Source organism: Phoenix dactylifera, chromosome 3, assembly GCF_051530095.1.
Source record: "Phoenix dactylifera cultivar Ajwa chromosome 3, Ajwa_hap1_PhDact_Kaust_v1.1, whole genome shotgun sequence".
Lineage (NCBI taxonomy): Eukaryota > Viridiplantae > Streptophyta > Magnoliopsida > Arecales > Arecaceae > Phoenix > Phoenix dactylifera.
Window position 1 is genome coordinate 37,978,574 of NC_143192.1, and position 27,559 is coordinate 38,006,132.

At 37.4% G+C, this 27,559-nt stretch overlaps 2 protein-coding genes across 5 annotated transcripts in view; both read left to right on the top strand.

The window, feature by feature from the left end:
• The window catches only part of LOC103717736 (sterol 3-beta-glucosyltransferase UGT80A2-like), a 34,797-nt gene extending 23,458 nt beyond the window's left edge, over nt 1-11,339 (top strand). For all 4 annotated transcript variants that reach the window (XM_039123548.3, XM_088718242.2, XM_088718241.2 and 1 more), the window contains 3 exons: nt 3,767-3,814; nt 3,915-4,064; nt 10,897-11,339. In XM_039123548.3, coding sequence (XP_038979476.1) covers nt 3,767-3,814; nt 3,915-4,064; nt 10,897-11,076 — 378 coding nt within the window. In that variant the 3' untranslated portion in view covers nt 11,077-11,339. The remainder of the gene's footprint in view (nt 1-3,766; nt 3,815-3,914; nt 4,065-10,896) is intronic.
• Nucleotides 11,340-15,655: 4,316 nt separating this feature from the next.
• LOC103717737 (3-ketoacyl-CoA thiolase 2, peroxisomal-like) lies at nt 15,656-25,721 on the top strand. Its single transcript, XM_008806230.6, has 14 exons — nt 15,656-15,953; nt 16,116-16,192; nt 19,688-19,772; nt 20,028-20,154; nt 20,248-20,346; nt 20,429-20,496; nt 20,593-20,700; nt 20,812-20,889; nt 22,456-22,588; nt 22,672-22,768; nt 23,274-23,397; nt 23,496-23,604; nt 25,217-25,300; nt 25,387-25,721. Exons 1-14 carry the CDS (start codon nt 15,870-15,872, stop codon nt 25,494-25,496), a joined length of 1,383 nt encoding a protein of 460 aa, XP_008804452.4. The 5' UTR covers nt 15,656-15,869; the 3' UTR covers nt 25,497-25,721.
• The last annotated feature ends 1,838 nt before the right edge of the window (nt 25,722-27,559 follow it).

Genomic DNA, 27,559 nt, shown 5'->3' on the forward strand with positions numbered 1-27,559 from the left:
TATTTCAATTGCATAAATTTTGAAAAAGTTTGTACTAAAATCCTAGTTTTTTATTAACTGTTTTAAATTATAAGCATGTTTCTTGTTATTCCTTTTTTTCTTGTACATTACAGTAAAATTCTCATACTTTGATTTACTTTGTGTATAGATGAATAAGAATGTATGGAAGAATGTCGAACACATGTTCAGTAAACACATTTTTTTAACATGTGTTGATGTCTTATTAACCAGTTAATCAAACAACTAAAATTATTATCAAATAAAATTTAGTGTTTTCAATATGTAATTTGGCCCCCTCAAGAGTTGAATCCTCTCTCACTTCTCTCCCTTCTCTCACTTCATTCTGTACATGTACTTGTATAAGCATATACAGAAGATGATACATGTTTGGATGCCTCTTAGCCATGTCTCAAGGTGTCCCAATTGAAAGTTTCAATGACACAATTCAGCGAGTTAATTTTGGGATGGTTTGATGAATAGGCAAGGGGTCTCCATGACTCCTGGCTTTTTACAGATGATTTCCGGTAGTTTAACCATTTTGGAACCCATCACTGAAATTGGTTGTGCACAAACAACTTATTTTGTGCCATATTTTAGCTCTGCCAGATGTACACATATGATGCAACATGTCCTTGCTTATGCTCTGTTTTGGTTTGACCATTCGCTCCTCTTTTAGTTTAAATTCATGGCTCTGTTTTGGTTTAATCATTTTGGAACCCCATCTTTGAAATTGGTTGTGTGCAAACTCCTTATTTTGTGCCATATTTTAGCTCTACCTGATATAAACATATGACGGATAAGTACTATATAGCTATATGCGTACTTGTACATATATCTGTATGCACATGTGCTTGCTTGTGCTCTGTTTTTTGTTTGACCATTCATTCCTCTTTTGTTTAAATTCATGGCTCACTAGTACTCTAGGCTTATTAGCAATATACAATGTTTACAAAACAGATGCATCAATTTGCATCTGATATATGGAAACATACATATTTATGCGCTTATGTATACATATGTGTCTACGTGGGTGTGCACATTATATATCCAATAAAAATTTCTTATGCTCTGTTTTGGTTTGACCACTCATTCCTCTTTGCTTTAAAATTATGACTTGCTAATACTCTAGCTTGTCTGTAAACAATGGAGACATAAATGCACATCCTAGACGCTATCAAGGGCAGCCCCTAGTGCAAGTAAGTTCTAATTGGAATGCAAGTCCCCAGCTTCTTTTTAACTTCCTCATAGTTACGCTAATTATTTTGAGCAAAACCAGTTCAGAGGCCTGACCACCTACCAAATCAACCTCTGGATTTCTCTTTCCAAATCTATAGAAACCTGTGTATTTGATAAACATTTTGTCTAAGGATAAAGCCTGGATGGGTGGCCCTTAGAAAGTAAGAGTGGTGACAAGATCCCAGAAAGTAATGCTACATTCCATACTCATTGTTTGGTGTGGCTGGAAGCAAGAATGGATGTGAGAGCAGGAGCACGTTTCATTGCCGAGCTACACAGTCCTTGCTTCTAAGAGTTACCTTTCACACAAATCCTATTATTTTCTAATATCCTTTATCTTAAAAATATAGTGTGATTAATATGTATGAGGATTTGTGAGGGCTTGTGATTAGTCCTACATCTGCTATGCACTTGGCAGATCTTGTGTAGTTATATAAGGTCAAGAAACCCAAATAATATCTTCCGGCTAGCTTTTTTGGGTGAGGTCTTTGATTGTTACAAATGGTATCGAAGTGGACCCGGTCCATGGCCTATGTGGATTAGGAGACATTGTAGCACAGGCTTATTGGGGCTGACCAGGGCTGATCGTGGTGCTTATGATTAGATTTGAATGGATTTAAATTCTTAGCCTGGCGAGAACGCCGGAGCTTAAACAAAAGGGAGAGTATATGAGGATTCGTGCAGGCTTGTGTTTAGTCCCACATTGGTTATGTACTGGGAAGATCTCGGGTACTTATACAAGGCCAAGGAACCCAAATAATACCTTCCAGCTAGCCTTTTTAGGTGAGGTCCTGGTTATTACAATATCTTTCATAGAAACTTAATTGGTTTACTTTTTTGGTAATCTGATATTTGCCTTGTATTACACTTGTTAAATTTGTTATCAGTATATTTCTACTTATTTTTTTAAATGATTTTTGTTATTCATGAGGATATTCCAAATACTTATAATGTCTTTTGTTTTATGTCTGTCCATAAATTTGAGGAGGAACATCTTGGGGCATGATATCATGTTAGAAGGCTTTTGCTAAATAATACTAGCTATCAGTGATATAGACATGCAGTTTATTAATTTTTCTTCTGTAAATTGGGATTCAAGAATCCATAGGTACTCAATATTTTTTTTTGAAATTTAGACAAGAAACTTGTTTGAAGGGTTGGATGTAGGATCCTCAAAGAAAGAATGAAGAGATGTTGAAGAGAATAGGAAATGGAAAAGAAAGATGGATCACCTTTTCCCAATTTGATAAGGCAATTTAAATCACTAAATTAATAGGTGAACAGTATGCCACTTAAGAAAGCGAAAATGAAAAGGGCCTAGAGTCATTACTTAATTGGCGTGCACATACCAGAACAATGTTTTTGCTCCTTAACTACAGTGACATTACAAGTGTTGGATCTTTTCAATATCAAAGTGTTCCTTATAGATATGTGTCCAGTTGTCATTAGTAATATCCTTATTTAAGTTTAGGTTCAAGCACTTCAAGCTAAATAAAAGGGTCTGGGTAACATATTGGTTTTGTATGGTACCTTAGAGTATTTGAATACTAACTCTTATAGAACTTGACCAATGGTATGCCTTGGCGCAATGGTAAAGTTGCTCCATTATGACTTGGAGGTCATGGGTTAGAAACATGGAAACAACCTCTCCGCTCACGAGTGTAAGGTTGTGCACCTCTGACCCTCCCTAGACCCTGCAATGGCAGGAGCCTTGGGCCTTTTTTAACTCTTATAGTACTTGACTAACTGAGAATTGCTCTCAATTGACTTAAACATTGTTGATGGATTAAAATATAATGATTTCAATGCACTTTTTAATGCTGAAGAAATCTTCGGCGCCATAAACATGCTGGAAGACGTCAAAAATTTAGCTGAAAAGTGTGGTCTGGTTTGGACCAATAACTATTTATTGAGGGGGAAAAAGGAAAAAAAATGAGAATTTTATCTACTCAATCCTCTAAGCTTGCATGAAAACACAAAATACTCACCAGGGTTCTGGAATGATTTTGTGAAAAAATGTTTTAAAATCAAACAAAAAAATGCTTTTAGAAGCGATGGAATTATATTTTATTGACAGACACATCCTGAGTAAGCTACTTCAGAAGCAGCTTGAGCAAATCTGAAGTTTTCAGTTACTTAAAATGACTTAAATAAACTGTCTGGTGGTTGATATATGCCAGCATGAGTTCAGAATACATGCGTATGCAGCATTCAACATTCTTCATCATTCTTTTGTACAATAAACTTAGCTCAAGCTATTGTGTCATGTTCTAAGTATTTCTTTTGTCAGTCACTGGTTCATGCAAGATTTTGGAGTCCGATGCATGGACTGTAGATTTTGAAATATAGTGAGCACCACAAACATCTAAAGTATAAATTATTTTCAATATAAGTTTTTCTAAACATATTTGTGGATGAATTAGCAATAGGTGCAACTATTTTTCTTTTGTTTTTGAAATTTGCTGTTATATCTGTTTGCTGGCTGAAAGTCAAACCATGGATGATAATTATGTCATGTTTTTCTACTCAGGTGCATCATGGTGGTGCTGGAACAACAGCTGCTGGGCTAAAGGCTGCGGTATCTAACTTCCTTTTACTTTTTTTCTTTGGTCCCCCTTTACTAACATATATTTGGAATATAAACAACTCTTCAAATATTGGTGTTTAATGATGTGCAGTGTCCAACTACCATTGTACCTTTCTTTGGTGATCAGCTTTTCTGGGGGGAGCGTGTACACGCTAGAGGGTTAGGACCCCCACCTATTCCTGTGGATGAATTTACCCTGCCAAGGTTGGTTGATGCAATAAAATTCATGATGGATCCAAAGGTAAATATTTATGCCAACCTATTTCTCTTTAGTTTACTTTGTTGTGGATCTTGCAGTGTGTTTTTTTCATTTTCCTTTTGAGATGGTTTATTCCTTTTCAATCTGGTAATTTTTCCTAGGTTGTTGAACAGTTCTCGGATATTTAATTTTGATCTTCTTCATAATGTTTAGTAATGTAAAATGATATTATGATAGCAATAGCTTATGCTGTTGGTGCAGATAATATACCTTAAATATCGTCTTAATTTCTATGACTGTTGATATTCTTGTATGTGAATATGTTTTAATGTTTTAACTAGTAACCATTAGACCAATTCTATCCAATAATTCTTGTTTATCAGCAATTTATATGAATCTCATATAGGGTCATATCCCCTCAACCCTTTCTCAGTTAGATCTTCTGTAGCAATCTCTAGCCTGATTTTATACCCTGCCTCCACCTCACCATCAAAAAAAGAAAAAAAGGGAAAAAAAGACAAAATCAAAAAAAAAAAGTAAAAAATCTTTCTTGCCCTCCTTGTCTTGCAAATGACTTTTTGAACCTGCAGATTGTAAAACCCAACTCTTTTTACTCACCATGAAATGCTAAAGAAAAAGGACCAGAAAGTCTTGAAAATTAAAATTTATGTCTATAAAGTCATTTAATGTAAAGTAAGCAAAGTAACAATCTAATGTAACATATATACGTATTCATGTATATATGCATGCATGAATATATACAAATCTGATGCACATAGATACATGTGTTGTTCGGGACTAATTAGGGATTACCTGCAATGTGCAAGGCCCTTTGGATTGACTAGATTGGTTCCAATGAAATTGGTCAACTGCTGTCTAAAATCTGAGAACGGGACGGCCTAGAACTTATTATGAATTTATGAATGAACTGAGGATTAATTGTTTGGGTAAGGTTTTTAATCTTGGGTGTCATGTTTATCTCAATGACAGCGAGTGGCCGATACTGAAAAAGAAGATTTCAGAATATCACCTGATTTAGTAAAACATGATTAAGAATCGGCCTATGTGTAGAAAAAATGTCAATCTGCTTCCTTTTCCTCACCATATTTCTATCTACACCCCTCTCTCCAAGGAACCTATGTATTTTGTCCTCGAATGTTAATGGGAGATTAGCTCTTGGGGAGCAGATGGTGTTAATGTGGCACAGAAGCAGAATCAGGGATGGTGACATGGGGAAGCCCCACCAATTCTGATCAAGGATGGCAACATTGTTGGAAACCGTTCCTCATTTGAAGCTATTCTTTTAACAGTTGGTCGAAAAGATTGTCCATACATCGAAAACATGGAAAACGACTTTGGTTTCCAGTGCTATGTCATCACCACCCTCCCTGTAGCAGTGAAGGCCTACCTTGTGGCTCTCTTCAGATACATCAAAAACTGCTGCACCTTGCATGCCAAAGGCATATTTCTCAGTTCCAATGAGATACAAGTTGTCCATGACACACGCATGCGCGCGCGTGCGCACGCGCAAACACAGAGCACCTTATATTGTCTCTGTGGTCTCCGCCTATCTCTACCTGTCCGGTCGAGAGCTGAAGCCTAAAAGAGAACTCTTTCTAGTTACTACGATTTAATAGAGATTAAGATATGTTTTGTCTATATTATATTGGCTGATATATCGAGATATATTAATTTATATCAGCCAAGATTATGTGAGTCGGTATTTTCTAATATTGCATGTAGTGGATGCTCGGCATTGTTTCAAACCAACATCTTGAGCGGTATGAAAACTGTACATGACGCCAATGCCCCTCATGGGCTGCTGCCTTAGTTTCATCACCTATTAGGAGATTAGGATCTCTATCGTGTAGGCTAGATGGATGGAAGCCTATGTATAACTCATATTCTCTACTGCTACTCCCTGCTAGTGCCATTGTTGTCCAAAAGGATTTTAGGATAAACTTGTATGCCTTGCTGCTCATGTAGCAAGGTGTCAATCTCAGAGAAAGTACCCTTGCCTTTTCCTTTTTTAATTTTTGCTGCTTTGGTCCCAGATCATGATAGTGCTCACCGTGGATCCTCCACTTCTTGTGTGTTTCCTGTTTTTGGAGTGTATGATTGCAAGTTATGAAAGCTGATTGCTTGGACCTGCTGCTGCCAGGTCAGCTATGGGATTTTGTGAAGCAACGATTATCTATGACTAGTTTCTTTTTTCCCCAAAACCTTTTTTTGATCTAGGCGTCATCGAAATCTGGCACCAACTTGGTGGCTTGAGTGTTGCTGGCAACAGCTGCATGCTGATGATGCTCCAGTTGGAGTCTGGGGAGATGTTATGTGGTGGCATGGGGAAGCGACCAGTAGCCCTTTTGCTGGTTACTTCCCTCCCTGATAATTGGGAGAGACGTGAAGAGGAGAAGAAAACTTGATCAAGTTGCCTTGACCTTTTTCTTTCATATTACTTTATTTTGGCGCGAGGGTTGAGCTAAACCATGTTCTGTATTATGTAAGCCTGATAGAGATATGGTTTTGGGCCTGACATGCAAAGGTAAGTCAGGCTTATATACCCAGGACCATGGTTTGCCGTACCGGTCCGTACCGGCCGGTACGTATCGGTCCGGCCTGGGACCGGTACCGGATCGGCGTGAAATCCGATACCGGTAGTTTATTATTGAAGAACCAGTACGGGATCGGTTCGGACCGGTACGGGACCGGTTCGGACCGGTATGGGACCGGTTCGGACCGGTACGCCACCGGTACGGACCGGTACGGATCGGTCCGAGCCGCCACCGGTACGCCGACCGGTACCGGTACAGCGGACCTTGCCCAGGACAAATGCAGGATTGCACAAACCTTCATTATAGGCCAATTGCTGTCTGGCAGAAACTGAGTATGACACCTGATTAGGGCTATCTACTCATAATTCTTAAACCTGAGTCGAAATATGATATTTCCTGGCCCAACAGAAGCTTATATTACAAAACTGGGAGGCCAAAATGGCTGCTTTGACTTGTTTTGAGCCTCTAAAACACTCAATGACGAAACGTATGCTTGGTAATATAATGGTTATAGCCATACATGATGTTATATTGCTCAGTGTTATGCGTGGTTATCATGTTATTATGCTATTGTTATTGTATGCATATCCATTCTTGTTATTTCAATGGTGATACGTTGACTAGAGATACGGACACGTGGAATGTAGGATTAGGTGGAATATGGGCTGTGGGGAGCTCATTCTTGTTATTTGAATGGTGATTAGTTCAATTCAATAGTGATTAGTCCAAAGATGACTTGGAATGTGGGCTGTGGGAAGCTCATGTGGTTGGGCCATGTCTTGATTGGTCCATGATGCTATGCTAGCCCTTTTGTAGGACTTACATTGAGGACCGATGCCTCACATTTTTCACTCACTAATCCCTGCCGGTGCCATCATTTTCTATCCATCTACGAGCAGAGGTTCTGAGGGGTGATTGTGTTTACCTTGATCATCATGTGGCATGGTGCTGACCTCAGGGGAAGTGACCTCTCCTCTTTTTTTGTTGTGATCCTGGATCATGATTATGCTCACTATTGATCCTCTCTGATTGGATTGCTGTTTTAGTCTTTGGAGTGCATGATTGCAGACATTTACCATGTCTGCTTTAGGATTCTGTGTTTGGGAGGAACACTGTAGATCTCAGCTGATCGGAGTTTAATCAAGGGTTCCATAAATGTGCAATAACCAAAATATGAATTAGGTGTGCAGAATTAAATATACAGCTGATTTGTTTAGTAATGATTAAGCAACAGAGACATTGATGCAGAAGTTTTATGCTTGATGAAACTACATGTTTCAGCATAATTGAAATCCAATGTGGATACTTATCAATGAGAAGATGTGATAAGATCAGTGAAAGGTATAAGAAATAGGTACTCAAATCCTATCATAAATAGTCAGCTGGCCAATTAGTTATATAACTACTAGGACTCCTAACTAAGCCCAATTTTGTGATATCATTGTTCATGCTCCAGTGATGTGTGAGCAATAGTAGCCCTTTTCCCGTTTTAGTTCTGTATGCCAACAAGTATTAAAAAAAAATAATGGAAAGGACTGAACAAACCAAATTAAAAGAGTCTTTTTTTCTCGACTACTAATCTTCTTTTAGACATGGTAGGACCTAACATGAAAGGATCTAAACACCTCATTAGCTGTTTTTTTTTAAGCTATTACTGCCTCCGTTGGTGCACAACAAGTGATCTTTTAATGCTATTTTCCATGTGGGTTGGTGGTGGTGGTTTGGGGGTGTTTTTAGTGGAATGAGCTGAGACCATAAGAAAACCAATCAACCTTTAAACTTCTATTATATTTTTCAAATTAGTGGAAATTCTCTTCTCTATAGAAGGCTAACTAGTGTTGCCAAACTCCCAGGGTTTGAACCCTGGACCTCTCATGTGGAGAGAGGAATGCCAACTAAGTTTTCAATTCTCAGATCTTTGATGTGGGAGTATTTTGTCAGTTCAGTGTCTGATGTAAAACTTAGGTCCTAGGATTGATTCGAAATATCTTCTGATGCAATTGGCATCAAGTCAAGATAAGGAAATGTAATGGGAAAAAGACATTTCAGTTTATGCTATTATAATAATCAATGTTCTGTTGCTGCAACTGTCTTAAAAGCTATATGAGACGAGAGTAGCTGATATTGATTAATAATGTTGAGTTTGGATCCTCTCCTATCACTGAATACATCCAGTTGCACTATAGCTCTCCGGTGCTGGCATGGACCAGAGAGGATTTTGGTTTTTAAATGAGGAAGAGGAGAGGGGAGGTATGATCTACTGGAGCACCTCCACATTATTACAAAGTTGTGACTTGTGAGTCATCTTTCAGGCATTAAAAATGATAATTCTTAAAGTTTTCCTGCTTCTCACCTGTCCTTGACCATCTGCATGCATACTGCTGTTGCAATCTTGCACGAAGGCAACTCCGGGGAAACCCTAGCTAGTTTTTTTAAAAAAAAAGATAGATCTGAAGTGTGAAGATGAGATTCTCGATCCTTACGATCCAAGGTTAAGGGTGAATCGATGGTGAAATGTTATTGTTGCAAGGAAACATGATAGAAGAAAATTGTTGTCACCTGTAGATTAAAGATTTAGAGAGGAAAAAAATGAAGCCTTTGAACTCCAACCATTGTGGCTGTACAGGTAGACTGATAGTGGGAAACAGAAATCACCAGACCAACCAGCCATGGTTGTTAAAAGCTAGGATGAAAGCAATCACATGATATGGGTAGACTGATAGTGGGAAACAGAAGTCACCAGGCCAACCGGCCATGGTTGTTAAAAACTAGGATGAACGCAATCACGTGATTATGTTTCTCCGATTCCTTCTCTCTTTCTGCCTGTCCCCAGAGTATGTCAAATTTATTGTCAGTCTGGCCTCAATGGATATTAAATTTAATGGATTGAATCCGAAACATGTTGGTTCTCTTCAAGCTGGCAATGCTGCTTTTGTTTCTTCTCTCTTTCTGTATGACCCCAGAGGATGTCAGAGTTATTGTTAAACAATCTGGTTTCAATGGATGCTAAATTTGATGGATTGAATCTGAAACATGTTGGTTTTCTTCAAAGCTGGCAAAAAATTGCATGAACTGGAACAAGGTAGTCACAAAGTATGATTCTCTAAATGAATGAGGTGGCTTGGTAATGTTTTTAATTGTTTTACTACATAATATGAGATAATGTTGGTGGTATGTGACCTCTTGCAACCATAACCATCAATCCTTATCCCTATTTTTTATTGTTGAATTTATGAATCCTTATCTGGTAGTCATTCCTATTATGTTTGCAAGCTTTTTAAACAGTTACAAGTCCTGTCAAAGTTAGTTTAGGTCTTCTTGTTCTCTCTTACCTAGTCATTTCTACTAAGGCTGCTGTCCTTCCAAGCATGCTAGTATGTGGATACATTATAATTAGAGTCCTGAAGATCTATGAACATTCAAATAGATGATTTTCACATCAGTTTAATAGATTGCACATTATTTCCCACTCATGCCAAGAAAGTATGCTAGTCCTGAAAATTTATAAACATTCAAACATATGGTTTTCACCCCAATTTAATAGACTATTCATTATTTCTCGTATATGCCAAGAAAGAGTGCTAGTTTTGGCCAAAATTACAACAAACCAAACGAGTAGTGGAGAAAAAGTGGACTGACACATTCATACCTACTTTACAAGTATCATCTAAAATGACCAATCATTTTGAATTTGTCAGGTGAAGCTAGCATACCCATAATCTGAATAGACCTTCAGTATGTCTTACAAGCTCTTTGATGTCTTTAGGTTCTTTACTCTCCATGAGGAGAAGCAAAATGGAAATGGCGTCAGATGCCATTCTTATTTTCAATTTATTTTATCTTTCTTTGATGTTAAATGGTACAAGGCAATCCAAAATCTAAACATAGGTGGTGATGAAGGTAAATTTATTGGAAGCATTTATATGCAAGGAAGCAATATTGTTGTGACACAGTGATCTCCAAAAAGAAATAAAGAAATCAATCAGAAGAATTCCCTTAGAATATGGAGATGGTTGAGGTTGTTATCATGACATGCGCCATTTATAGAAATATAAGGGGTAGTTGGTACATATTATAGAGGAGACTGGTGGAGATGATAGGGGAACATCAAGTAGCCATGTCACTTCAATATAATATATATAAGGTATAAATATAATATGTGTACATATAATATATATATATAAGGTATAAATATAAGATGTTTTTCAGAGCGTTTCTCCCCAGATGTTTCTCAATGAAAATTAATGATAGCCGTCTCAAAACAAAATACACACCATTGATGATGATCTACACTGTCTAAAGAGTTCATAAATTTTCAGGTGAAGGAGCGGGCTGTTGAACTGTCCAAGGCTATGGAATCAGAGGATGGGGTGACTGGAGCAGTGAAAGCATTTTTCAAGCATCTTCCTCAAGTATTGCGACCTCAAACTCCACCACCACCATCAGGTTTCATCGAACACCTTTTTGAATCCGTACGGAGATGTTTAGGCTGTTCTTGATTCTTTTCTTTTCCTGTACACACCCATAATCTGTCATTTTATGCCTTCCCAAAACTAATTCTAACACTGCTGAGTGCTGCCTATTGTGTCATTTTGTATCATCTTGCTGTCATTATTATCTCCTGGGTTATGCCATTCAGTTGCAAAAAAGAAATTAGATCCAGGTTATTTATTTCTTAATTTTGTACAGTGTTCTTGTTTTTTATAGTAGATGGATTTGTTTAAATTAAAATATGAAAGGAAACATTCAACAAATTTCAGAAGTTGGAACGCCCCTTGTTCTTCCTGGACTGGAATTCTTTATAATTTCATAAGTTATGGTTTCTCCAGTTCTAATGGTGCATAATACTAGTATTTGGCCTTGGCAATTTGATACTGGATCTGTATACACTCGTACATGTAATTACGTATCATTTACTAGTTCAAGTTGCGAATGTCATGATTTCTGCAAGGATTCAATGATGGGCAGAGAGAAGGTTAATTTTCAGTAGAGCGCCCATGATGATTTGTTTCAGTGATGGTGGTAGTTCTGATACTTACCTGAAAAAAGGATAGGGTCGACACTTACTTTTTATCAAATCAAACAGATGAATGGGTTGGAAAAGCCAAGCACTTCTAAGATTGGTTTTTATTACAGCCTTGCTGCGAAGATGGCAATGACGCTTTCTTCCAAAGCTCAATGGACCATGTGGAACGCTAGTTCACTTAAATTATTATACTAGAAGACTGCTTGGCTCAATTTCAGCTTATTCAGGCATCATCCAGTATTTAGGATCTCGGTAACTTCTTCGCGCTCTCCCTCCCTTTCTCTAGGGGGAAAAAAAAAAATCATCTTATTCAAGATCTCCGGCCTCCATTCTCCATATGAATTGCCTAAATCCAGAATGACTTGTTTGAAGGTATTAGATTCCATTTGGAGGATGGTAGAGTGGCAGACTTGCCTGGTTTTCAGATATCCGGAATATCCGTGTCAAATGTTCGATGTTGCCCTCCAAGATATTTGAACAAAGCAAGTCCACTCCAGTTTGTCTAGGAAAAAAGAAACTAAATCCCAAAAGAAATGTTAACTCCGAACAAGATATTTTTAATTTTCATTTGCACAAAATACTTTGGAAAGCAAACTACCCCCAAGTCATGATAGATCCACATTTCCAATTTACTTCGATTGACCATCCATAATTATGTGTAAAAGAAACCGTTCTCTTCTTAAGATCCAGTCCAAACTTTGAAAAAGAGTTCGTGAGTCTATTGCGATACTGACGTTGAACACCCAAGCGAGACCAGCTAATTCCCCCATATAACTGAATTGCTCAGGTTTGCCGAGTCTATAGATTTCTAGTGCAGATCTCACTATAGATGAGAATCGACTTTCCAACACTACAAACCAATGAAATTTTTTACTGTTCGATGGAATTGTTCCCAACTTTCCAGCACGAACCCCCTCAAATGCCAGATGAGGTGTCTTTTCAAATTTTCAACCCTCACCAACCCCTTATCTCAGTTTGAAAAGCCCTCACCAACCCCTGAAATGTGAAACATTATGAACCGAAGCACGCATTCCAAAAGGAAGACCTGAAAAAGCTGGTATAATCGAGAATTTTAGGAAGCAACTGGGGAACCCACATTTAAGCCCCGTCGATCCCCACGCATTTCTAGTCTACTTGACAACCAGATAGATACCTTGTTGCCCTTGTTCCGGGGAGGCTGACGGGTAGAAGTTCTACTACAGCTTAAGCCAAAGGTTATATATACCCCCAAGCAGAAGTTTTTTTTTTGGTACAACGATGGCTCATATGTGACGGATATGAATATGGTTAATAAAATCAGAAAGCAAAATACTATATAAAGACTCTGGCACCGGCCTATAGTCTGCCCAAGTGAAATCTCTCGAGTGGTGAGCTATGTAGGAGTAAATGGGTTCGCATGGTATTACGTGACATATGCCTGGTATCAAGCACTCACACTGGTAGGTCTGGGAGAAGATGTCGCGTGTTTCATGTGCATGTCTTGGAGAATCATGGAAGCAGTCTGCCTCGCTAGTCCAAGGTTTATCTTTTCATAAAAATTCTCCAAGCCCTTACTCATAATTACAAAAATTCTTATAATTACAAGAATTTTCTACAACGTAGGTTGTAGAGAATTATAGTGAAGAAGATTTGGAGGAATAGGGTCTCAAAGTTGAAATTATGTGTGTTTATTCATGTTCCTTGGTATGAAATGGTGGTGAGTTAGTTTATTCTTCTGATCCTGTCACATATGGTGAGAAAAATAGGCTGCATGCATGAAAGAGGCAAAAATTATTTTAGGAGAGACTGCATGGTTTCTCCCACGCAGATTCCGAACACTGATGATAGTTTCTCGTCTCCTTGCACGAATATTCAGGTGCAAATATCTGGGAACTTGCACGTAGAGCTTGGAGAATATCCACTTGACAAGAAGCCGAGAAGATTGAGACCAGGGATTTCCTTGGTGGTTCATGCTCTCAAGACTTGTTCGATTGGGAGGGAAAAAAATCTCACTACAATATTTTTTTAAAAAAATTGATAATTAAATATATAATGTCTAAAAAAATAATTTTTATATATTTGATTGATCATAGAAAAATAGCACATTTCAGAATAGTTTATATTTAATTGAGAATTTACTTTTCTTAAAAAATTATATAAAATATATATTATACTTTTAATAAAGAGAAAAATTTTATCTCATTCTATCTAAAAGGTTAAAGATATTTTGAAAAAAAAAATCTCAATTTTCAGCAAATGAAAATCGAACTTTTCCATATTCTACATATATTTTTTTATAAAATATAAAAATTTTATTCTCATAAAAAAGCTATTTTTTGTTTTTTTTTAAATCTCCAACTAAATATAAAGTATTTCTCGATCTATTTTTTTCGTTGACCCTATTTTTTTTTCTCCTCTCCCTCCGGACCAAACGATTCTTTAATCTTTGGATGATTTGGTCCGAGAGTGGTTGATACCAACTCCTTTGTCCAAGGTTTATTTTTTAATAAGAATTTGGTGGCAACAACCCACCTTACTCATAATTAAGAATTCAGTAGGGCCCGGGATAGCAACCAGCAGTTACACTGATAATTAAGTTCAGAATTTGTTATTGTAAGTTGCCCTTGGAGCTAATTGTTTGGGCTGATTGCAAACACACTGAAGTTTGCAATGCTCCTGAATTTTCCTTGCAGTGTCATCATGGTCACATTTCAAGGAAACTCCTTTTTGCTGCATCTCACTTTCATTCAGATCCATATTCTGGAAAATAATGACCCTGTCATGTTGTCTCTGAGGTCTTTGGACTTTATCTCTTTTTTTCTTTTGCCTTATTTTTTTTATCCTCTTGGTGTTTGGTGCCCTGGTCAACGATTGGTAGATCTCTATCTAATTTCCCAGAAGCTTAAGCACACCAACTTCCCAGGTCAGCCACCTAAATTTTTTAAAATTTGAGACCCAGTCCACTCATGGTGTGATTTATTTCTAAAAGCCACCTAATTTAAGTTTGAGTAGCATCATCTTTGGACAAGAATAGATAAATTTGCTTCTTATTTATTTTAGATCAGTGGAGACTTAAACCCATTAAACCCCCCCGGTCTAAACAAGGCTTTAGACTCGAACCCATCCTACCTTGCTAAAAAAGCCCAGGCTCCGTGTAAACTGAGTCAAGATGATGGAATTGGAGCTTATTGAAATCCCAGGTTGAAGAGAGGGCTGACATATCTCATCCAAATATGTTTTTTATCCACTAGATTAGGGCTGAAATTGGATCACAAAATTGATATATCTATTTTTTATATTTATTTTATTTGACGAATACTGATATAGATATTAGTTGCATGTAAAAATTTATATTCTTATTTGTTTTAAACAGATACGGATGTAGATCGGATACTGAAAGTATAGATATAAATATAGATGTAAATCGGATAGTTAAACTTTATGACCTGAAATCAAAGATATTACTAAGAAGATGATAAATCAAGTTAATTATATATTAATATAATTATATATATTTTTAAAATTTTATAATGTTATATAAAATTAAATAGAGTTATAAATATAATTGAATATTTGAATACAGATATTCATTTTTTTTTGATGGATATGGATATGAAGACACATATTAGTGGAATACTCAATTTTCTATCAACATTTGCATAAATTCATATATGAAAATGAATTTGGATAGATACTGTCCGATCCACTTTCACCCATGCACTAGATTCACATTATAAATCTAAAATTCTATATTTGCACCGGATTACATTGTTGGAGAAGGCCTATTAGCTTTTAAAAATCTCTTAGTTTAATATTGCTATTTGGTCTCAATTATTTAATAATAGATAATCAGTGGACGAGATAATGCAACTCTTTGTTTGCATGAATCTTCTGTGGCATCCATTGTAGATAAAAATTAAAACATTTCGGCTTAAAAGACCAAATTATTTGGATGTATGAGGTTAGAACTTATTTTTAAAATAAATTTTATTTCGTTTTATATCTAAGATGAGATTATCCTTAAAATATTAAAATTTTGAATTCAATATATTATTAATAAACCAACATACATTGTCTCGCGTCGACCGCTGACCAAATTTTTTTTTATTTCTCTCTATTCTTTCCACACCGGAAGAAGCTTTGGCATTTTAGCAAAAAAAAAAAAGAAGCTTTGGCCCAACGGGTTCGTTGCTTGTACGGTAATTTATATATTGGCATGCCTCGCCTAAAGAGCGAGAAAGAGAGAAGGGGAATTGAATCCAAGAGAGTGCGACGGAGATTAGAGGAATGGAGAAAGCCATCAACAGGCAAAGTGTCCTTCTCCAGCATCTCCGTCCCTCCTCCGACTTTGGCGATCGTCCAGCGCTCTCTGTTCGTACCTCGATGACAAGTTTTTGCTTTATTGATTGATTTCAGTTAGAATTCGTAGAGAAAAAGATTTGATTCGGTGGTTTCCTCTGGAAAAAAGTTTTTTTCTTTTTTGAGTATTTCTCTGTTTCTTGACTCGAATCGGAATTGGTTGTTTCTTGACAGGCTTCGATCTGTGCTGCTGGGGACAGCGCAGCGTACCAGAGGAGTTCTTGCTTCGGAGACGATGTTGTTATCGTCGCGTAAGAATTCCTTCTTGTTGATTTCGATCTCTTTCATTTCTACGGCTGGCATTTAGTCCCTATAGAGATGTTCTTGGATCGGTTTAGGCATGGTCTTTTGCTTTCTTTTTAATAAGGTTTTTTTTTTTTTTTTTTTTGCATGAATACCCTTTTAAAAATTCAAATTTGTGTGCATACCCTCTTCAAATTTATATTTATTTCTGTACCCTCATAAAACACTGTTTTTGCACAAATGCCCCTAATATAATGGTTCTTCTAACACCGTTAATAAAAATCATATTTATTTTAATTTAAATAAAATAAAATTTTGAAATTATTTTTTGTCCTCCATTGGGATCGTCTTATAAATATATTTTTTTTGCACATCTACCCATTAAGAATATTTTAGTCATTTTAATTTGAAACCGTTAATTTTTTAATGATGTTAGATGGCGTGTGTACATATGCAAAAATAAGAATAAAAAAAAAGATAAAATAGCAAAACAAGTATTTTACGAGGGTATACATGCAAATATTAAATTTCGGAGGGTATTTATGCAAAATTCGATATTTAGGAAGGTATTAATGCAAAAAAAAACATTTTAATTTTCAAAAAAGATTTTGGTTTTTAAAGAAAACCCTCTTCTTTGTTTCTGTCTTTGGTCCCCTTTCCCTTGTAGTTAGTGAAATCATTTGTCGATTGATCACTCTGTGTTCGTTATGTATGTATAATTCTTTGTGTGATCAGTCGTTTGAAGCCCGTTCTTCCCGAATAAAATGGACAAGTATTAGAGCTGAAATAAGTTATATATTTAGCTACAATTCTCTTTTTCCTCCCTTACTCTTATTGTTATAATCTGTTGATACTCAGGTTTCAATAGTGCCATAATCCCATGATAATCGCACTCTTTGAAACTATTATTGACTGCTATAATAATGGCGGTTATTTGTGCAGATTACTTGCACGAGATCATTTTGAGATAAATTAATTACTATAATAATGGCTGTTATTTTCTGTTATATATGTGACAGAACAAAAAACCTTATTTACCTAAATGACTTGTCATCAAATAAAAATTACATTTTCCAGCTAGGACAGAGATTTGTTATTTTTAAAAAAGAGTTTATTTAGGTTAACAATGCAAATTTTATTCCAAGGATGTTATTCCCGTTATATAACAGCTGTTATAACTAAGAAAATGGCTGCCAAGATAATGGCTGCTAGTTAAATTCCCATTATGAATATATATAATGTAATAGATCTCCTTTGAAACCATTTTAACAGTCAGTATCTTGAACCTTATTACTGTTTGGAGCTTGGTTGCTTAACATAAATCACTTTGGAAATAGAAACCTTTTTCATATATTTTTGATGTGCGAAAAAGTGCCTGGTTCTCTCTCTCTCTCTCTCTCTCTCACACACACACACACACACACAGAGGAGAAAAACTGAAAAGCAGTTACTTCCATAAGATGAAAAATGGTTAGAAAAAAATTGTGACCTGTTTTGAATAACATTAGCAGCAACACGATTATTTTCTTTTACATGTTTGGAGTGTACACATTCTTATAGAACAACAAGGTTGCATTCTACCAAAAGAACACATGTGGGGAACTTATCAAAGAGGTTTTACAAGATTAAATGATAAAAATATGCTGATGCCTTTTAGAGTATTGCTATTCAAATCTTAATCTTGAGTGCAAGCTCACAATACTAATACTAACCTAACAGCACCATATATTCTGCCCATGTTACCTCAAGAAGCTTTGTTGGTATTTGGTTTGAAGAAAGTCTCATGAGGTATCACTTAACACTGGAATTGGTTCGAGAATATAAAATCCAGCTTGGCTTGCTTAAGTGGAATAAGTTGGAGGGAATGAAGGAGGGTTAAACTATTCACCTTTTCATAAAGTAAATATTTCTAGGTTAAGTGGAATACATGGATTAGGAGAAAAAAAAAGCATTTATCCTGTACCTATTCTGCCCTTATGAAATAATGATTAAAGCTAGGTGGTCAAGTGATTGTTTGGCTAAATAAATTGGTACTAATGGGTCAAGATATTTTATTCCATCTAATTCCGCAACCAAATGCAGCCTAAGAATGTAACATAGGAGGATGAAGTTACCCCTCAAAACTGTTTCAAACAGGAATGATGGTTTACCAGACTGGCCCATGACCTATCAAGTCAGACCTCGTTTTGGTTGGGCTTGGGTATACAAGGTTAGGGTTCTCACCAGGCAAGATGCAAAATTTGAGCTTGAGATCATCTTCACATAGGTATAAGCTGCCCTAGACCTGATTTCTGGGATTTCTGAATTTGGCCCAATTTAGGCCAAAGTATATCTTGAGCTTAGTTCGATACTTTTTTTTGGTGCCCCTGCAAAATTCAGTCGGTTTTCTGTTGCTAATTTAGTCCGAGCCCTATAAGTAGTTACCTGCACACATTTTGCAGTATGAAGTATCCAACACTTAAATCTTCATCATGTACATGACAAAGGAGCACTAATATATAATATGTATGCAAATTGACACACATGCAGGCATATGCTCTCTAAGCAACTCGGTCAACAAGTGTGATGTTGTTTGGTAAACATTATGTTTTTTGCCACATACTAAAAAAGAAAAGGGGAAATTCTGAGGTAATTCACTAGATGTGTTCAGACACTTTGTGTTTTACGATATTTGGCGCTTGAAACTTTTTTTTTTTTTGATGGCATGAAATGGTTGATAGTTGAAGTGCCATTACTTGCATATAAGTACCCTTTACCTGGATGCTTGAATAATCTGTGCCAACTGCCAAGTGCTGGTTCCTCATGTTGCCATAAACAAGACACTTGAATTATAGAGACTTATGGAGTTCGTGCACTGTGGTGGGTCCAGTTAATGCCGGTGGCATACGTTTTTCTGTCTGTTAGCAAGCCTATGTTAAACTACCACCATAAGAAATTTCTATTCAAAATCTCTTTCTTTCAGATGTCCATCAAAATGAGAATGTATTTTTCAGATTATGATACATTGAAACAATATTAGCTTTTCATAATAAGGTGGAGGAAAATATCAGTAGTGATACCAAGATGTTGCCTTTGGAAGCCATCTAAACCCAGTCGTACACCCATGCATTGATTTTATCATGTTTGAAAGAACACATGAATAGATGTAGGTGGTTCAATATTATAATTTGGTTTCCATGACAGCAATTGCACCTCAGACATGAAGAATCTTGTAACTCTGGATTTGGGAGCCTGCAAGGATTAAGCTTGTATAAGCTTGTCAAAAGAAATAAAGTGACATTAATGGAAAAGTGAACCAAACCAAATTCCTTTTTTCTTGTTGATATATTGCTAGTATAGCAGATTAGTACCCATCGTATGTTGACATTTTTCTGATGTATAATTATTTGTTATATTGTGGCATTTGTTGATGTATTTTTTTATTTGTACTTCTTCTGTCTTGTCTAGATGAATCTGTGGTATATCTTCCTTATGCTCTATTGTGGTTTATCTATGTCAAACAGTGCTTGTCGGACTGCAATTTGCAAGTCCAATCGAGGGGGCTTTAGGAATACACACCCTGAAGACCTGTTAGCACCTGTTCTTAAGGTTTGTAAATTTTCAAATTCTTGTTGGCAGAAAATGTGCTGGCAATCAAATTGATCAAGATCTAGTAAAGTAAAATATTGGACTTTTAGTAAAAGACCTAAATCCGGAAGTGATCTTAAAAACCAATTGCGTTCTGGGAAAGGACTTCCTTTTGAAAAGTGACGCTTTGCGTCTTCGCTTCCGAGGGTTAGGGTCAAGGGCCGTTATCTTATTTTGCTTCACTTTATGCAATCCTTGACGAATTTTCTGTTGTAGGCATTGTTGGATAAGACCAAACTAAATCCAAGTGAAGTTGGTGATATTGTTGTCGGTACTGTATTGGCACCTGGATCCCAAAGAGCAATTGAATGCAGGATGGCGGCATTTTATGCTGGTTTCCCTGGTATTTTCTACTCCTTGATATTGTTGTATTTTCCCTGGTATTGGTATTTCTTACAGTATCCTGCACCTTACACTGCCTTTGTGGATAAAACAGAAACTGTGCCTCTCAGAACTGTGAACCGGCAATGTTCTTCTGGACTTCAGGCTGTTGCTGATATTGCCGCTGCTATTAAATCTGGGTTTTATGAGATTGGTAGGAATTTATTGTGGTTTGCCTTGTTCTCATGTTTTTGGACTAAACTATTGGTCTTAATAGTTTTATATTATCAATGCAGGTATTGCGGCTGGGATGGAATCTATGACTGTAGATAAAATTCGTTGGATTGGTCCAGCTAATCCTAGAGTATGTTCTGTATACCTGAAGCTTCTTAAATGCTCGCTGTAAAATAAGACATTACTGGAGATCCTTTTGCATCAAACTCGACTTGTTATGCTGTAGGCAGAGATGTTTGCACAAGCCCGAGACTGCCTTCTTCCCATGGGCATGACTTCTGAGATTGTTGCAGAGCGTTATGGCATAACACGACAGGAGCAAGATCAAGCTGCTGTGAGTTCTGCGGATGTCTATTTCTTGATCTTGTGTGGCGTACATATGTTAACTTCATTTATATATCTATTTATTTATTTATTTTGTTCTGTTGCCTTTTGCTCTGTTTAGGTTGAATCTCATAGGCGGGCGGCTGCAGCAAATGCTGCTGGTAAATTTAAGGAAGAAATCATTCCCGTAACCACAAAGGTGAAATTAATGCAGCGAGATCCTCCTATTTGTCCTTTTTTGAGTTATATGATTAACTTATAAGAGGTTTTACAATTATTTAGTATTAAAAGAAAGGGAATTTTTTTGCATATATTCCCCTCAAAAACCCTTTAATGTGTATTTAGCCTTCAAAGTTGGTATTGCATATATACGCCTCTAAAACTCTAACATTTGCATATATACACTTCCTTATATTTTGCTTTCAATTCAAGATTATCATGCTATCTAAGATGTTAACTTAGTTTGCCCATTTACTACTTTTCCCTGGATGACATATTTATTTGAAATTTGAGGTGAATATCTAAAATTTTGTGCTAATAACTTATACGTGCTTTCTAAAAGTAGCTTATCACTTTTTGAGAAGTGTACATGCAAAAACTGAAAGGACAGAATGCTAAAATAATATCACGATATTACTTCTCGTTTGTAGGATTTTATCTTAACACTGGGGATATTTATAATTTTCTTTATCTTTGGAGGGGCTTACGTGCAATGGAAGGGCACATATGCCAATTCTGCACCTTTGGGTGGAGTTATAATACTTACATTGGTATTTTGTCAGTATCAATGGCATGCACCAATGTAAGTATTATAACTCAGAAAAGATGCAACTATTTGCTTGTTTTTAGTGCATTGATGGCTTGGGCCAAACGACAAAAAATTACCCCATGTCTAGAAAACTATCTAGTTTAATACAAAGGGGTAAATTTTTCATTTGTTGGTAGGAGTAGCTGACAAAGTTGCTTTGATGGGAGCGTTTTAACTCCCACCCCAAGTATATATGTGTCTCTGTGTGCACGCGTGTGCATATTTACACATATATACATGTATACATACATAAATACATAGAAAGAGAGAGAGAGAGAGAGAGAGAGAGAGAGATGGACTTTACTTCTCTCTAGAGGAGAAGGTATCTACTCCTCTGAACTCCAAAATCAATAATGGGGCATTAAATGGAAAATCTACACCATTGATCATGATCTATGCCTCTAAAAATACCTAAAATTCAAACATCACATATTTTGATGGTCTATAACCTATATGTCATGGTACCTAACCTATGTATCATGTGGACACAAAAATGGACAGGGAAATTATATTGAAAATTCATAGTCTTCGGTCCCTAGGTATTTTATGTAACTTAGATGGTGTGGAATTTGATTTTGGGTGGTCCATCAGTGATTTTCATTAGGAAGCATTTGAGGCCAAATGCTCTTAGAAACATTCTAGCTTAACTATATACATAATTTTCACTTTCTTAAGGATAAATGGGCAACTAAATACTTTTGCAGGGCATACATGCAAAGTTCCCAGAGAGGAAAGAACACTAAGAAAATATAAATAATTCAATCAATTAAAGAAGTGCTTTTGCTATCAATTGTTGTAATAAATTTGGGGGTAAAATAAGAAAAATCTCTGAGTTGTTGCTGAAAATAATATTAAACAAAAATGTGTTTATGTTCCCTTCAAATTATTTAAACGTCTTTTTTTTGTTCTTCTTGTTGTTTATTTTCTAAATATTGGTGTTATAACTGTTATGTGAAGATTATAGACCCAAAAACTGGAGAGGAAAAGCAAGTCATAATTTCTGTTGATGATGGAATTCGGCCAGACACATCAATGTCTGTTCTTGCAAAACTTAAACCAGCGTTTAAGAAGGATGGGAGCACAACTGCTGGTATTAGAGGCATCTTGTGTGAATTTTCAGAAGTATAGCTAATTCTTAGCCTATGGATATTAACCTTGGTCGTGTATCTTCAGGCAATGCTAGTCAAGTGAGTGATGGCGCTGGAGCAGTGCTTCTCATGAGAAGAGATGTTGCAATGAAAAAGGGACTCCCCATACTTGGAGTATTCAGGTTAAACATTCCCATTTATACATAAACATTTCCAATATGTTATAAGATAGTTATTTGTCTAACAAGATTTCCTTGTAATGTTGGAACGCTTGATTTCAAAATCTGTATTTGTCTATTCTCTTAGCATAGTCATCCATAACTAGATCACTTGGAACTTGCTTTTGTGGTTGGGCCAATAACTGTTCTTTCTTTTGGCTACTATGTTCTTGGGTTTCTTGACTAATTATCAGGGGTCTTGCCCATGAAGCATACATTTACAGAACTATGATATAAGTTTTGAACTTTTTGGCATGTGTATCAGCAAACCTTGTACTTCTTGTTGGTGATGTGCTGCCCAAAGCTGACATTAGTTATTGTAATTGGGAATTTGGCATGATTTTAGAAGCCTTATTTTGCATTCAGCTGATTACATGTATTAAATGGGTTACTTATGGCAAGGTAGTGTATTATAATTTAAGTGAGATCAGTTTTATTAAAAAAAATATATATGTACTGACCTGATTAGGAGCTTTGCTGCGGTTGGAGTGGATCCTGCTGTAATGGGAATAGGCCCTGCTGTTGCAATACCTGCTGCAGTGAATGCTGCCGGTCTTCAAACCGATGATATTGACCTTTTTGAAATTAATGAGGTAATGGTTTAAGGTCAACTTCTCTAACTTATTTCCTTTTGACTTTATGTTAAAGGAAAATATGCAAAATTGTAAAAAAGTTGTTTTCTTTTATCTAGGCATTTGCCTCCCAATTTGTGTATTGCTGCAAGAAGCTGGAGCTAGATCCTTCAAAAGTAAATGTTAATGGTGGTGCTCTTTCTCTTGGGCATCCATTGGGTGATACAGGTATTTATTATAGATCATTTTGTATAATTCAGTATTGTGTATATAACATGCAACTATGGCTTTAAGCAAGCTTGAAAATCAACATCTGAACTAAATCATGCACTGTATTCATTGCATGCTGACATTTTTTGACAAAAAAGGAGCCACATAATAACTGTACTTCACGACAGTCTACTCTATGGAAAAGTTGTCTAAAGATATTTTAAGCAATAATAAATTCTTACAGATCTAATGGTTTGAGACTACAATATGGGGTAGAATTGCTGTTGAAATCTTATGTTTCATTATTTACATCTTAGAAATGTAAAGTTAAAATCTTAACTAGATAAGCTTTTCATTTGATTAGCTGAACTACTTGATGTATAGTGAACTTCAGGTGCTTTAATCACTAATCACAAGGGAAAACTAGTGTTGTGTGAATAAAGGCAAATTTGCATTTTATGCAGTTCCTGGGATTTTGTTTCTCTGTCATTACATTATAATATAGGCATTTTATGACATTTAGTACATGCAAACAAACTTAATGCTATAATAAATAACACATATAGAATGGCAAAATATTAATTAATGGGCTATGCACTTTTTTCTTTCTTGTAAAAAGATAGCATATTGTATAGCATTGATTGATAGCATTAAAGCTTGCAATGTTTTGATCTGATTTAACAACTTGTCTGAATCTTTGAGGAACTTGTACCTTTGCAGTAATATTGTTGAGCATGACTTTTTGCATGATAATGCAACATGCGATGAAAATAGAAACATGCTGAATGAAATTACATTGAGATGACAATTTTAGGGGTTCATTGCTTTCTTTCTTAACCTGTTCGCTATAAAATTTCTAAGTCTGCAAATGGTCAGTATTGTTCTTTGGGCATCTGTTAATTTACTTTTCATGTGAACTTATTATTATGTTCTCCTAAAGTGTTTTTATTTGCATGAGTTCAAATATTCAGATTGCTTTTTTCTAATCGAACTCTTCAACATGCACTACTTTATCTGGCCATAAAGTTAATTTCAAATATTCTGATTTATTTGACACTATCTACTTGTAGATTTCTGCATAAATGTGCCCAGAAAGGAATAACACTTCCAGATTATGTGTAAACAATTCATTTTGGGTTGGATATCACTAGGATAAAATTCTTGCGAACCAGTTTGCCACTGAGTTGTCAAAAATAAGCATAAAAAAATGGTTCAGATATAATATATGGGAATAGATTCAAATTTTTGGTCCCAGACCAGATCTAATGGAAAGTATTTGAGTAGGAAGTATTTCATTTTGAAGTAATTCATATTTTTGGCACTTGTTTGATCACATTTTGAGGTCACTGTAGGAGCCAATTCATGCATGACCTACATGCGATCCATATGATTAGATGGCAGACCTAAAAACCCATTCCCACTCCTGTGGAATCGAATTTGGAATGAAATCAGGTCACTTTCTGTTTGCTTTGGGTTTGCATTCCTCTCAATCACATCAATGTGCTGCACAGGTTGCTTCTTGTTCTTGCAATATTATTATCTATATGGCTGTTTCCAACCTTTTGTCTCGCTGAAAAACAAAAGAAGGTGAAGGAAAAACTATTTTTGATTCTTTTCTTGTTGACTCTAGGTGCCCGCTGTGTGAGCACTCTTCTAAATGAGATGAAGCGCAGAGGCAAGGACTGCCGTTTTGGAGTGATTTCTATGTGCATAGGTCTCTCCCCCTTCCCCCCCACAACCCAATTTGTGTGCTCTTGTTTGTCTGTGTGATTGAGCCAAGTGCTTTAAAATATGTGGCAGGTTCTGGGATGGGAGCTGCAGCTGTTTTTGAGCGAGGAGATGTGGTAGATCAGCTCAGTAATGCCAGGAGGATCCGATCCAACAACCTGTTGTCCAAGGATGCCATGTAGCCTTCAACCTCGACGAGTTTCATAACTGCATAGCGCTTACTATTGCTTTTGATACTGTAAGCTTCGGAGAGTGATGAACATCCCAATCAACTGTAGTTGTCTTTTGGGGGAAAGGAATAAGCATCATCGAGTTAGGTGATACCCTGCCTTAAAACCACAGACCCTCCATTGTTTGGACCATGATGTATGTTTTATTGAACATAAGGTATGCCCTTTTTCTGATTATTTGCTTGTGAAAGTATGAGAATGCTTGTGATGATCGATCTCAATTCAGAAAGCAAAACACGCTCTAGTGCCACCGGCACTCGCTCCAAACCCCTCCATAGGACGGCTCCAGAGTGGTGTACTATGAATGAGGCGACCCAGTCCGCCGCACTGTTCGCCTCACGAAAGACATACGTGGCTCGGAAGGAGTCCAACTTTCCCACAAGATGGCAGATATCATAGACAAGAGGGTGGAGATCTGGCCTGACACGCCCGCTCCGAATCCAGTTGACCACTGTAGTCGAGTCTCCCTCAAGTAGGACCTGTTAAGCGCCCAGGTGCACTCTGGCCCGAATGAGATCCTCCCATGCCGCTTGCAACTCTGCCACTGGGACAGACTCATCAAAAATACGCCGACTTCCAGCCGCAATCAACCTGGAGTCGTGATCTCTAATCATAAAGCCCACACTACATCTGCTACCGTCCTTTGAGATGCTACCATCAAAATTCACCTTAAGGAAAGGGGCTCGCAGGATACCATCGGTATCATCGCGTAAATAGACGCTGTAGGAGTCAAAGAGGAACCCCATATGTCCCTGTCACCTCCAAGTGAACTTACAACTGCAGCGCTCACCAGCTCGTATGGGCTCTGTCCACTACTGATTTCGGAGAGAATCCTCTACCCTCGAAGATCTTCGCATTTCTGTCTAGCCATATGTGATATGCCACATATGCCCATACCACTCCCCTCTCTGCCATATCAGATCTCCGAGCAGAGTCTCTCAGCTGTCTCAAAAATATCTCTGGCGAAGTAAATCTCTGCTGCTGGGCCAAAGCAATGTCCCAAACCTGAAGAGATCGTGAGCACGTGAACAGTGCGTGACCGATCGTCTCCTCCTCCCCCGGACATCCCTCACAATCGCTCGGTACGCTAATCCCCGTCGAGCCAATACCCCTCTCGTAGGTAGAATGCTCCATGCCACCCTCCATAGGAAGAGGGGCCACCTGTGGGTGGACTCGTAATCGCCATATCCAACGGCCCTCCAGAGTGCGTGTGGGCCCCGGGTCTAGTGTAGTCCTGAGGTCACTAGCTGTAGCTCTTGCCCTACCAGTCTGGCTCCATACCCTCCTAGGTCATCACCAAACAGCAAGTGGATCTGATTAGCATCCTATCTGTACTCTCCGAGAATCAGAAGATCACAAACTCTGCAACTGGCTACTGCCACCAGGTCGAATATGGTAGGCCATTTGGAAATTGGCAGTCCAGCCATCCAGCAGTCCTCAACAACATCTATCATGCGGCCATCCCCCACTGCCCACGAGATGCAAGGGAGCACCTGCGGGGCTCGTCCACACATCTCATGCCAAATGAAGGAGCACTAGCGCCCAGGTCTGAATGAGTCACCGATACACCTCTCCCCGCACTTGGCTCTCATCAACCTACTCCATAACCCATCTGGCTCCAGAATAAATCTGGCCACATGCCTAGCTGACAGTACCTCCCGCCTGGTGATAAGGGAGTGAATGGCCAAGCCCCCACTACTCGTCAGCTGATAGAGGACCTCCCAAGCAAGCAAATGGATGCCACTTCCTCGAGCTCGCCCACCCCAGATAAAACTTCGAAGCAGTTGCTCCAATGGCCTCAGCAAAGCCATCGGAACAATTGTATTAGAGAGCAAGTATATGGGAATAGAACTCAACACTGATCTGACTAATGTGACCCTGCCCATCATGGAGAGAGTGCTCGCCTGCTACCCCTCTAGATGATGTCGGATCGTCATCTCCACCCCCAAACAATCACTCCTATGCAGTCGCCGGCCGGTGATGGGAATCCCCAAATACCGCATACTGCCAACTTG